At 45.0% G+C, this 13,828-nt stretch overlaps 1 protein-coding gene across 1 annotated transcript in view; it reads left to right on the top strand.

The window, feature by feature from the left end:
- The first annotated feature begins 4,829 nt into the window (after nt 1-4,829).
- SLC35F1 (solute carrier family 35 member F1) overlaps nt 4,830-13,828 on the top strand; it is a 263,938-nt gene continuing 254,939 nt past the window's right edge. The window contains exon 1 of the mRNA XM_036414764.2: nt 4,830-5,065. Coding sequence (XP_036270657.1) covers nt 4,908-5,065 — 158 coding nt within the window. The 5' untranslated portion in view covers nt 4,830-4,907. The remainder of the gene's footprint in view (nt 5,066-13,828) is intronic.

The raw sequence follows: 13,828 nt of genomic DNA on the forward strand, positions 1-13,828 counted from the left end.
AGCGGTCACACTCCCTATTATTATGTGGATTCTCCATGGAGTTAGTTCTATCTGTTGTACACTCAGAAGAGATTCCTTTGAAATTCTGCAGGCCAACTTAGTATCATTTTTAAGTTGCAGCTTTGGAAATATGTACATCTTTTCGTGTGTGTGTGTTTCTGGGGGAAATATTTTAGTGGAAATTGAAGAGATCATGATGGAACTTAAATTTAAAAGGTCTAATGATTATTTATATACATGATATATTTTGAGTATTTTTCAGGTTTTTTTTTTTTTTTTTTTTATAATCTAAATGTGGCATATACATGCAGGTACGAATCAAACTGGTACGTACTGGCATTCATAGACGTCATGTTCCAATGATGTGATTCTCTAATTTGGAGGCATACCTTCAGGCTTTGAGCCTTTACCATTACAGTATTGGAACTCTAAATCCCCTACTTACATCACAAATCCTTCAAGCATCCATTAAAAGGCTCAGTGGTAAGTTTTTAAAATATTCCACCTTCCTTGAAGTTCTCTGTTCTCTGTTGGGCCATTCTTTTCCAATAATGGTGGTGGCCTTGGCATGACTTTCAGAGTTTGTCTGAAGCCTTGGCAGTCTCAACTTCCATTTTCCTCACTAATGACTGTTCTTGAAGTGCTTCTAAGTTCTTTGACTGTGGGAGTTACGCCCTATACTTTGGAAGAAGTCTACGGGACCACTTATTCACTCTGGTGTCCTGCACAGAGGAGATCCTTGGTGGTCATTGGTTGATTGATTACCATTAAGGCTGAAGTTGTTCTGTGTCAAATGGCAGGCTCACAAATTGGGATACTGAATCTCAGTTCTATAAGCCACTGGAAAACCACAGCGTGAATGGAGAAGGACTTACTATGGGTATTACATGTACTTTTATTTTTATTTTCTATGTTTTTAGTAAGCACCTCCTATGTGCCATCTGATTTAATTTATTCTTTCCTACAACTCCATTATTTCATTTTTACTAGCAGAAAAACTCGGGCCAGAAGAAATGAATTTTACAGTCATAGCAAATAGAACAATATTAACTACATAAATTTACATTCTGGGAGTGGAAAAGGAAAACCCAGAAGAGTTGTATGTATGGGAGGAATTACTAAAATAAGAAGAAGACCAGGGTATCTGTCTATTGGAGAGATAGCCCCGGTGGGGACATAGTTGTCATTCAATAGAGACCTGGAGTTCTAGAAGCACAGAACTTTGTCAATAGCTGGAACTTTAACTTAGAGTGCTAAGTTTTCTTCTTTTTTCTCTCTTTATTCTAAAGAAGCCACACTAAGGAATTTGGGCAGCAGCATAAGGGAATTAGGAATTTCTCTTATTAGTTAGCGTTTTATATCTCCTCATTATTAATTCCGCTCAAGTTAGGCATCAAAAACTTCTATCAGAACAGTAGCCTTATTCCTGGTCATAAAAAGCCATGTTTCCCTTACTAATTGAGGTCTTGTCCGCTAATTGCCCTGCTGAGGGAAATGTACTCAGTTCTGTGTTTTCAGTTTGATTTTAGGAGTCTACTCCTTGAGGCCCTGTGGTTGGTGGATATGTCCCATATCTGCTCTGTCCAATAGAGTAACCACTAGCCACATGTGGCCAGGAAGCATTTGAAATGTGGCCAGTATGCCTGAGGAATTGAAATGCAATTTTATTTAACTCGAATTAACTTGTAGCTACATTTCAATAGCCTCATGTAGCTAGTAGCTCCCCTATTGAACAAAAGGGAATTGATCAATTCCAGCTCACATATTGGACTGTTTCTACTGAATTCTTGTCTCAACAGAGCTTGTTCTTTTACAATCATGCCATTCCTTCCTGTTCTCAACTTACTCAATTAATTTTCTTTTATCACTTGTTATTCAACAATTACCTGCTTGCTTCTAGCAGAAAATTTAAAACTGCTTTATTGGAAAATCTTTTCATAGAAGCAATGTTTTCCTCATTCCTCCCCATATTTGAAAAATAAAAATAATAGTTTGCAAAAGCTGTTTCTTTCCCTGTTACTTATTAATGCCAAGCAGTGTTTCCCAAAGTGTAGAGCATGTGCCCCTAGTGGCTTGAGAGATAATTTTAGGTGGTACAGTGTGAAGCATTTACATAATTTTATTACTTATTTTTATTTTAATGACTATTGGGAAAATGTGGTTAGCACCTCAAATGTATAATTTTATGAATTATTGCTTAGCATGAAGCTAAAATAGACCTTTGCATGTTAGGGACTCATTTAAAACAAACAATATTAAGTAAATAGTAGTACAGGTGGTATGCAGATATGGCAAAACTTATTAATTTATTTAACAATGGCTGAACTCTGGGAAATGTGGCTGTTAACTAAACTTTAAAAAAATATTATTTATTTTTTTATAGAGAGGAAGGGAGAGGGATAGGAAGCTAGGAAAAATCAATGAGAGAGAAACACCGATTAGATGCCTCCTGCACACCCTTCACTGGGGATATGCCCACAACCAAGGAACTTGCCCTTGACCGGAATTGAACCTGGAACCTTTCAGTCCAGGTTCTATCCTCTGAGCCAAACTGGTTAGGGCTGTTAACTAAACTTTTCCCATCAGCTTTAATTCATGCCACTTCCCACAGGTTCTCTCATCTTCAGCTTATTGGCATCCCCGCAAACCTCTGAGCACAGTTCTCATCAGGCCTTTGCTTACATGGCTGCCCTTCTGCTCTGGACCACTCCTTCTCCACCAGGTGAGGTCTACACAGCCACCAACACCAGATCAGATCCTCACAGATGCCATCCATGACACGCTTCTTCAACTCTTCTGTGAAGTGAGCTTCACCTGCCTTTTTATCCTCGATGAAGGTTATTCATTCTTCCAGTGTAGCACTTACCCCTTGATCGTTTATTTGGTTGCATGTGGGTCTGTTTTGCTTTCTGGAATTGAGAATCCCTTCAGAGTAGAGGTGCTGTCTTTATTATCTTGGCACCGAAGAGTCAATTATAGTGTCCAGCACATAGTGCTGATGAAATATTTGTTAAGGGACAAACTCGATTTTTAAGTTAAACTTAATTATGTGAAGTCAATTTGAGCCACACCCTTCCCCTTCTCTTACATTCATCGTATTTGCGGGCAGCCTTTGGCCATACAAGGCCAGCAAACGCTCAGAACGGCAAGGTCCATGCAGTATTAGCTATAATAAGAGGAAACACAGAACTATTTTAAATTGGTGAGGACAAAACTGCAAAGCTCTCCAAAGCTAAAGCAAAACAATTTGAAAAAAATAACTCATGCCCTTGCTATCAAATAGTTTTCATACAGAATTTTATATTCAAATTATGCATTATTAAAAAATACTCTGCTTCACTGAATAAAGAAGATTTTTTTTTTGCGTTCAATTATGAACCTGGTCTATATTGATTTCTTTCACCAAGTAATTGCTTAACTCACCTTTTTTTATTTTGTCTGGTTAGCTGAATTACAAATATAACATTGCATAGCTCTTTGTTCTCAAGCTCAGATAAGATATGGACAAAGGAAATCTGAATACAATAAACTTTATATAAGCCTCCTTGTGTGAATGAGTCATTTACTTATGCCCAGGACAGTAAAAATATACAAGATAGTCAAGATTTATAGGAACAATTTCTGTTTGGATAAAATGTTAACTATATTACTTTCTATTATAGAAGCTCTTGACCTTTTCTTTAAAGTGTTTTCCATCTTGGGTAGGCAATATATTTTGTTCAGTAGAGATTTCCTTCTATATCAGCTTTCCCCCTCTAACTTTAAATGAAGGCTGTCTAGTAGGTAGGGCTTTGTCCCATTTATGTATTTTTAAAATACATATGTTTTTATTGATTTCAGAGAGGAAGAGAGATGGAAAAAGAGATAGAGAGAGGCATCAATGATGAGAGAGAATCATTGATCGGCTGCCTCCTGCCTGCCCCACACTGGGGATTAAGCTCACAACCTAGGCTTATGCCGTGACCTCCTGGTTTATAGGTCGACACTCAACCACTGAGCCATGCTGGCTGGGCTATCTATCTATCTATCTATCTATCTATCTATCTATTTTTTGTAACAGTACTTGATTTATTGAGACTGTAGGACAAATTTCTAAGTCCATTTCTTCATTGTCAGTCAATCATCCGACAAATGCTCATTACATGCCAGACAGTGAACTGAGTGATGGGATAGAAGTTGAATGAGACAAGATGCTGCAGCGCATGAAACTTCCAGCCTGGAGCCCTGATGCTGTTGGGTGTACAGGGGGTGCAGTGGTTGCCCTGTGGGGTCATCCAATAGGGTCGTCCAATGGGGCCATCCCATGGGGCCCAGGGTCCGGGGAGCCTTCTGCAGGAGGGACCCCTGAGCTAGTTAGTGAACAATAAGGCACGCCAGCTGAATCAGGAGGACAGGCTGTTCGGAGGGAGCGGTGCCGAGGCGCCGCGGAGCGCCCTCTGGCGGGAACAGGACGCAGTGCCCCCGCCCAGGCCCCTCTCCCCGCCGCCGCCGCCGGGCGCCCCTCCCGCTCGGGGTTCACTCTCGGGCTCTCACTCCGCGAGCGGAGCCACAGCCGCAGCTCTCCCGGCGGGCGCGGCGAGCGGGCCGGCGCCGGGGACGATCGCCCGGAGGAGCCCAGCCCCGCGCTCCCGGGGACGCGCCGGGGACGCACCGGGGACCGGGGGCGGCTCTGCGTCCCCGCGCGGCACCCTCCGCGGGGCGGCCCGGACTTGGGAGCCTCGGGGAGCCCCGGGCCCGGCGGGAGCGCGGCGGGCTGGGCGGGGGCAGCGCGGCGGCCGCAGCCGGGGCCGCCTCCCCGCCGCGCTCGGTCCCCGGCAGGACCGCCCCCGCCGCCGGGCCCCGCGCCCTCCGCGCCCCGCGCCGCGCGATGTGCGGGGCTGCGCTCTGATCCCGCCGCCGCCGCCGCGATGATCCCCCCGGAGCCGGCGCCGCAGCCGCCGCAGCCGCCGCTGCCGGCCCTGCCCAGCCATGTGGTGACCACCATCGAGCACCTGCCGGCCGAGGCCGGCCTGTCCGCCTCCGCCCGGGCCGGCGTGCGCCAGCGGCTCCGCAAAGTGCTGAACAGGTGAGCCCCGGCGGGGGCTGCGGGCGCGGACGGGGTCTCCCTCTGCCCCGCCCGGGGTCCCCTCTGCCCCGCCCGGGTCCCCCCTCTGCCCCCGCCCGAGTCCCCCCCTCTGCCCCCGCCCGGGCCCCCTCTGCCCCCACCCCGGGTCCCCCCTCTGCCCTCACCCCGGGTCCCCCCTCTGCCCTCACCCCGGTCCCCCCCGCTGCCCCCACCCCGGGTCCCCCCCTCTGCCCCCGCCCAGGTCCCCTCTGCCCCCACCCCGGGTCCCCCCTCTGCCCTCACCCCGGGTCCCCCCTCTGCCCCGCCCGGGTCCCCCCCTTTGCCCCCGCCCGGGTCCCCTCTGCCCCCACCCGGGTCTCCCCTCTGCCTCACCCGGGTCCCCCCTCTGCCCCCGCTTGGGTCTCCCCCTCTGCCTCACCCGGGCCCCCTCTGCCCCCACCCGGGTCTCCCTCTCTGCCCTCACCCCGGGTCCCCCCCTCTACCCCCATCCCGGGTCCCCTCTGACCCGCCCGGGTCCCCCCTCTGCCCCCGCCCGGGTCCCCCCTCTGCCCCAACTGGGTCCCCTCTGCCCCGCCCGGGGTCCCCCCCTGCCCCATCCGGGTCCCCCTCTGCCCCGCCCGGGGTCCCCCCCTCTGCCCCACCCAAGTCCCCCCCTGCCCCACCCGGGCCCCCTCTGCCCCACCCGGGCCCCCTCTGCCCCGCCCGGGCCCCCTCTGCCCCACCCGGGTCCCCCCCTGCCCCACCCGGGACCCCCTCTGCCCCACCCGGGTCCCCCCCTGCCCCATCCGGGACCCCCTCTGCCCCACCCGGGCCCCCCCCTGCCCCCACCCGGGCCCCCTCTGCCCCCAGGCGGACCGCAGGCCCTCGGGGACGGACGGAGTGTGGCTGGGGAGGCGGAGGGAACGGAGGGGGAGGCGCAGCTTTGCCCCAGACCCGGGCGCGCCGAGCGGAGCCCCCGCGGCCCCGGAGTTCGGGAGGCGGTGTGCCTGCCCGGGGCGGGGCGGGTGTCCCCGCGCCCCGCACACGCGCGCTGCCTCGCTCGCCTTTCGCACTCGCACCCCGGCTTTGCGCTCCGGAGCCGGAGGGGGGACCCCGGGGTGGCCGGGCGGAGGCGGGAGGCGTGGGGCTCCCGAATGGCGTGCCAGCCGCGGCCTCCAGCTGCCGCGGGCCCCGCGCCCCGCGCCCCGCGCCCCGCGCCCCGCTGGGCCAGGGATGCGGTGGCGGGGGCGGGAGGCCAGACCCCGCAAAGTGCAGAAAGGGTGCGGGAAAGGGTGCTCAGGAGGCGCCCGGTGATGCCCAGCCGGCGGGAGGCAGAGGCGAGCGCGGGGCCCGCACCTCCAGCGCCGGGATCTGCGCGGGACCTGGCCCGGGGCTGCGGGGGGCTGGCCTGGGGACCCGGCTGATGGGAAGAGGGGGCCCCTCTTGGCGCCCCTGGCTCCACTGCGATGCATGCGAAAGGGACTTTTTCTACTTAAGGAACTTGACATGGTGGAAGCGCTGACGCTCACACACCGTGGAGAGAACTGGTGGTGTGTGTGTTTATTTGGGTGCGTGTGCGCGTTCCCCTGCGTCTGGAGGGGTCACTCTGTTCTTACAGGTTTCTGGTTGGCGCTGGGTCGGGTCATTGAGATTCTCCGAGAAATAGACATGGAGCTCTTGAAAAGCTCTAGAGGGAGCACAACATATGTACAGGAAGAGAAGCTTGGAAAAAAAACACACCACACAAAACCCTTGATTTTAAGAGTATGGTTTAATGTAGTTACATCAAATCCAAACCATCCAAGAGTCCCTTGTGAAGACTTAACACGCATGTTATCTTCCTCGTGGGGGCTTCTGTACGTTTCTGTGTGTTAGCAAACAAGAAGACATGCACTCTGAAGTGAGACGTGGCTTGGTACCACAAAGGCAAGCCTTCACTTCACTTTGGTTTGTAGCTTAGGACCACGGCTTCCCGAATAGGACACTTAAAGAGCTCAGGAGCAGACTAAGTCAAGAAGATGCTGGCTCCGTACATATTACGTGGGTTTCCTATTCTTTCTGATCACCCGTGCGTTTTTAAATTGTAAGTGTCTTGGCATTTGGTTATTTAAAATTTTAAGCAGAACATGTTCATTATTCATTTCTCTCATCAAACTGGAAAAATGTGCAATATTTCATTTATCTTTGCTTGATTATAATGTCTTATTGATTCTGTGCAGGTTATTTCTTATTTCTTTTTAAAAATGTATTTATTTATTTCAGAGGGGGAGGGAGAAGGAGAGAGAGATAGAGACATCAATGATGAGAGAGAATCATTGATGGGCTGCCTCCTGCATGCCCCCTACTGGGGATGGAGCCTGCAACCCAAGCATGGGCACTTCGCTGGAATCGAACCTGGGACTTTTCAGTCCCACTGGCTTGGCTCTATCCACTGAGCCAAGCCAGCTAGGGTGATTTCTTGATATTTAATGAAGCTTAAAGTGCAGAATGACAAGATCACTGAAGTCGGAGTGAGGGGGCTTGGCTTGTCACCATTCCTCCACCACTCACTAGCCATTGGCTGGGACAGAGCTGTTCATCAGCTCGGACCTCAGTTGCTTCATTTGCAAAATGGGTTTTATAATATTTTTCTTACCCCGCTTAACATAGTTTTGAGATTAGATGAGATTATACAGAAGAATGTATAAGGCTTGACACCAATTCATTTATTCAACTGCTTTCTGTTGTCTGAGTTGGGTCTGGGGAATATCATAAGCAAATTAAGTTAAGTCATGGTGCATCATGGATAAGCCTTTGTGTTTAAGCCTCCAGTGGTCTGTGATAGGATTCCTACTATTCCTAATTTATAGAGGAAGAACTTAGACTGAAAGGTTGGATCAGTGACATTTAATCACAGGTACATCTGTGAATGGAACCTTAGGGTAGTTTTTAGACTTCTACTAAAATATTTGTCTTTTAGAGTTCTCCAGAGTGCTCAGTATAATATTTTGTATTGAGTTGAAAACTCTTTTTCTACCCTTAAAGGATAAGAAGACAATATTTCTTTTGAGGAGGAGGACCTTTGAGAAGGAGATTGAAAAAAATCAGAATACATGTAAAAGCCTTCATGGGATAATTTTGTTAGCATGCTGCTGTGCTTGGCCTTTGAGCCATGATTAGTTCAACAGGAGGCAGAGCTAGTGGTGGCTGCTAACAGAGTGAGTGGGCTCAGGAGGGTGGCAGAGTGCCAGTGCTCAGGTGTGGTTCCTTTCTGTTTTGAACCATGCAGGTGTGTTGGGGAAATCAGTCATGATTATAAGGCTGGCTCTGTGTGGCCAAACCGTAAACATCTTTGTTCACATTCTAAAAACTTATGATCACTTTTTCTTCTTTTTCTCTTCCCCTTTTCCTTAAAAAGGAGTGTTAGACTGCGAGCAATGCAAGCCTGGTGAACACCTGTTATAGTCTACAGCAATAGCTCCCTGCCAACTAAGAGGAAGACAGGGAAACACATATGCTAGCTCTATCACGTCTACCTAGGAACAGATACAGCGAGAAGTACTGATTAATAATTAATTAAAAGGGCTTGTTCTCAAGAAGCTTAGAATGAAAGTGTAGTGTTACCTTAATGAAATCTGTCTCACATGATCCTGCATCATTTATTTCCCCCCTCTTTAAAGGCTTGTACATTTGGAATGCTGCATTTTGTATAGGACAATTGGGCATCTCTCCCCCACCCATCCACCCCACCCCATTCTATTCCAAATTGTTTTGGCAGTGAAATGCAAGAGACACAAGATGACTTAAACTAAACGCTGGGACAATTGTTACTTCTTTAGTTGCCATAGATTTAGAATAATGCAGTGGTTTGAAGAAGGAACACGTTATGGTAAACTCTACTTTCTTCTCAGTGAAGAACAGTATTTATTACTCTTCCATGGGCAAGCAAGATATAACAAAAAAGAAAATAGTTCAAGGGCAACAGGTGATGATCCTCTCACAGAAACTGCTGATATCTGTAGATTTTTAAGAAACATACAGAAGCAGATACTGCTCTGTATAGTATCCAAATATTTTCTCCTCTAAAATGATTGCTTAATGAATGTTTATGAAAACATGTGACAGCTTCTTTTGTGTTTTGTATGTGCATCGTTTTATTTATCTTTTCCCACTTGAATATTATTTTCAAACACTAAGAAAAATAAGTATGAAGTTCTAGTTTTGACCCACTTTCTTTCCACTAAGAGACAGATACATTGGGATGTCTCTCGTGATAAAGGATTTCTGCCTTTTCGAGTCTTGTAGTGGGGATGTCTAATCATTAGAATGGAACTGGGTTACCTAATCTTTTGATTTGGAACTAACTGGTTTATGTCCAACGTACATCTTGATTTACTTTAATCAATTTTCAAATTTCTGAAACTTTAAACAATTGGAGACCAAGGAGCAATAAGGAAACTACATAAGAGAGTTGGTAGCAAGCTTACATAAAATCAACGTCTATGCTGGAAGTTACCATCTGTATATATTGCTTTTCTGAGTCATTAATTAAGGTGGACAGAACATGGTGAACCAGCAAAATTGCTTTCAGGGAACTGGGCTATTCTGAACTAACTATTAGGTACCATTGATAACGACATATAATTTATGTGATCCTTTTTTTATCAAATGGGAAAGCTTTTGTTAAAAAAATGACAGTGAGGCTCTTCCTCAAGCTGCTCCTTTTAACAGATGTCAAAACGAAAGGGGAAGATCAAGTAGTAATGAGCATAATTGATACAAAATATGCCAAATGGAACTGGATGGTGTGATTAAAAACAGACATTTCTAAGATCAGTAGTAAACAAAGGATGTCTGGAGGGTGCACTTATTTTTAACTCAAGGACAAAATGATAAAAATAAAACATCAAGTATTTTCATTTTTATGCATGAGGCTTGGTGAAATGAATGTTTATATTAAGATGATCCATACCCAAGTAATTAATATTAATGTGTAATAAAATAGTCATATCTTAGTGTGTTTCTTTTTTACATTTACTTGAAGCACTGCAACACTCAAAATCCTTTAGTGCTTAAGGGTCATCATAATAGAAATCTATTTTTTACTCTGCCTTGCTATAGATGTAGATGATATAGGAATTTCAGTTGGGTGCCCAATGCAAGAGCTGATTTATTAATTAGTTGTCATTTCCCATATAAGTAGAATGCAGAATATCAAAGTATCACTACCAGGTGTTAGTTTATCTTTCTCATTCAAGTTCAGGCCAATGAGCATTCGCTGCATATTGTTCAAAGACATTAATTCTTTTTAAAAAATATATTTTATTGATATTTTTACAGAGAGGAAGGGAGATTGGTAGAGAGCTAGAAACATTGATGAGAGAGAAACACACCCTCCACTGGGGATGTGCCCACAACCAAGGTACATGCCCTTGACTGGAATCTAACCTGGGACCATTCAGTCCACAGGCCGACACTCCATCCACTGAGCCAAACCAGTCAGGGCAAGACCTTCATTCTTGATTATGTTTCTAAACCAGTATGCTTTGGAAGTCAAACTCCAATAGACACATGGAAATAAGTATCCCATAAAATGTACTATCTTAAACACTTGTAAGTATAAAGTAGAGCAGTGTTAACTATATATGCATTGTTATGTAACAAATCTCTAGACATTTTTCATCTTGCAAAACTGGAACTCTGTATTCATTGAGTTCAACAGCTTCTCTTTTCCCTTTCCCCGCTGGACCTGGCAATCGCCATTCTACTTTCTGTTTCTAAGAGAACTATTTCAGATACCTCATAGAAATGAAATGGTTCTGTGTTTGTCTTCCTGTGACTTGCTTGTTTTACTTAGTATAATGTCCCCAAGGTGCATCCACATTTTCACAAACGCAGGATTTCTTTTTCAAGGCTAACTAATTTTTCATTTATGTATATACCACATTTTCTTTGTCAACTTATCTGTTGGTGGACATTGAGATTGCTTCCCTTTCTTGACTATTATGAATAAAGCTGCAATGAAATGAATGTGCAGGTATCGCTTTGTTTTCCAGACATATAGATAAATGGAACAGAATAGAGAGCCCAGAAATAGAGAACCTATTATATGCCTTTACACCCAATTAATAGTTGACAAAGAGTGGAAAAAGATACAATGGGCTAGCCGAAACCGGTTTGGCTCAATGGATAGAGCATCGGCTTGGGGACTGAAAGATCCCGGGTTCGATTCCGGTCAAGGACATGTACCTTGGTTGTGGGCATATCCCCAGTAGAGGGTGAGCAAGAGGCAGCTGATCGATGACTCTCTCTCATCGATGTTTCTAACTCTCTCTCTCTCTCCCTTCCTCTCTGTACAAAGTCAATAAAATATATTTAAAAAAAAAAGATACAATGGGTTAAAGATAGTCTATTCAATAAATGGTGTTGGGAATATTTGAAAGATACATGCAAAGAATGAAACTAGATCACTTTCTTAAACCATATGTAAGAATAAACTCAAAATGGATTAAAGACTTAAATGTTAGATTCAAAACCATAAAATTCCTTTAAGAAAACATAGTAAAATCTTGGACATTTCTTGTAGCAACTTTTTTTTTTTTTTTTTTTTTTTTTTTTTTTTGTATATCTCCTTGGGCAAGGGAAATAAAAGAAAATGTAAACAAATTAACAAATTAGACTACATCAAACTAAAAAGTTTTTCACAGCAAAGGAAGTCATCAGCAAAATCAAAAAACAACCCACTGAGTGGGAAAATATATTTGCCAATGATACATCTGATAAGGGGTTAATATCTAGAACTTATAAAGGACTTAAAAACTCAACACCAAAAACAAACAATGCAATTAAAAAATGGGCAAAGATCTGAGTAGATACTTCTCCCAAGAGGACATACAGCTGAGTAATAGACATATGAAAAGATGCCTAATGTCACTAATCATCAGAAAAATGCAAATTAAAACCACAACAAATGAACAAACAATGGCAAGAATGGAGAAAAATGCACATTTGCTAGGAATGTAGATTGGTATAGCCACTGTAGAAAGCAGTATAGAGTTACTCAAACACTTAAAAATGAAACTTCCTTGTGACCCAGGGATTCCACTTCTGGGGATATATTCAAAGAAACCTGAAACACTAATTTGGAAGAATATATGCACCCCTATGCTCATTGCAAGGTTATTTACATTAGCCAACATTTGGAAGCAGCCCAGGTATTCATCAGTAGATGAGTGGATAAAAAAGCTGTGCTACATTTACACGATGGAATACCACCCAGCCATAAAAAAGAAGGAAATCTTATCCTTTGCGACAGTATGAATGGACCTGGAGAGCATATGCTAAGTGAAATAAGCAAGCACCACTCATTACCTCTCTATCTCATCACCCAACTTTAATTCTCTGTATAGTATTTAGCACAATTGGATTTTTTCTTATATATTTGTTTATTGCCTGTCACCAACTAGAATGTAGCCTTCATCAGAGTGGCAGCCTTCATGTCTTGCTCCCTGCAGTATCCACAATAGCAAGATGGTGCATCTTACCTGCTTAATAATTGTTTGTTGAATTGCTGAATAGATCCCGCTCTGTGCCCCACCCCAGAGCTAGAAGTGAAGCCACACCAGTGTCCAGCCACTCACACTGACCCTTCCTGGTAAACCTGGAGGGATAGCACGTTCCACTATAACCCAAAGCTAGGCCTGTAGGCCAAGAGAGGAGCTTGTGCTTTATTCTAAGTGGAATAGGGAGTAATGACGGTGTTAGCAGAGGAACAATCTGGTTAGTATTTTGAAAAGAGCACCCTGATTGTTGTTGGAGAATGGATTGTAGAACAGCTAAGTGGCTTCTGGAGGAAAGATGTTTGAAGCTTGGACTGGAGGGAGTGATGGAGGTGAAGAGAAATGATAGATTCGCAGTGATTTGCATTGAAAGATGCAACCCACAGGGCCGGATGAGTGATTTGATGAGGCTGTTGAAGGAAAGAATAAAGACAAATGACAGTTTTTTTGAGGTGTGAGAAATTGGGGGAGTAAGATACCATTATGTATCATGTATACTGATTAATAATGTGGATTTTGTAATAAAAGAAAACCCGATAATTTCAAGAGAAACATCAAAAGTGTTTTATTCAAAGTAATGTCCATTGCTAGGTATACATTTCCTCCATCTTTCAGGTAATTTGTGGATACCCTCCCAATAGAACTTTTCTTGTTTTGAGGCAAACCATTCAGAGACCTAATTTTCCACTTCTTTGTACATTTTGAAGTGCTGCTCAGAAAGTGCGTGTGCCATCAATTGGAACAAGTGGTCATCTGAAGGAACAAGGTCTGGTGAATACAGCAGGTGGGTTAATATTTCCCAGGCAAGATCTTTTAACATGTCTTTAATTGGTTTTGAAGTGTGTGATGGTGCATCATCATGAAGCAAAATTACTTTGCCGTGTCTTCTGGCCCATTCTGGTTGTTGCACAATCAAAGCATGGTTCAGATTGATTATTTGTTGTTGGTAGTGATCAGTATTAAAGGTTTCATCTGGTTTTAGAAGCTCATAATACACCACACCTTCCTGATCCCACCAAACGCAGAGCGTTGTCTTCTTTCCAAAGCAATTTGGCCTTGCAGTAGATGTTGATGGTTGATCTGGATCAACCCATGAGATTTTGTATGTTTGGGATTCTCAAAATAAATCCACTTTTCATTGCAAGTCACAATTCAATGCAAAAAATACTTTTTTTTTTTTCGTGCCGTTGAAGCAACATTTTACTGATGACTTTTCGGTTTTCCATTTGTCTTTCATTCAGTTGAT

The sequence above is a fragment of the Pipistrellus kuhlii genome, unplaced genomic scaffold (genome assembly GCF_014108245.1).
Source record: "Pipistrellus kuhlii isolate mPipKuh1 unplaced genomic scaffold, mPipKuh1.p scaffold_m20_p_5, whole genome shotgun sequence".
Taxonomy (NCBI): Eukaryota; Metazoa; Chordata; class Mammalia; order Chiroptera; family Vespertilionidae; genus Pipistrellus; species Pipistrellus kuhlii.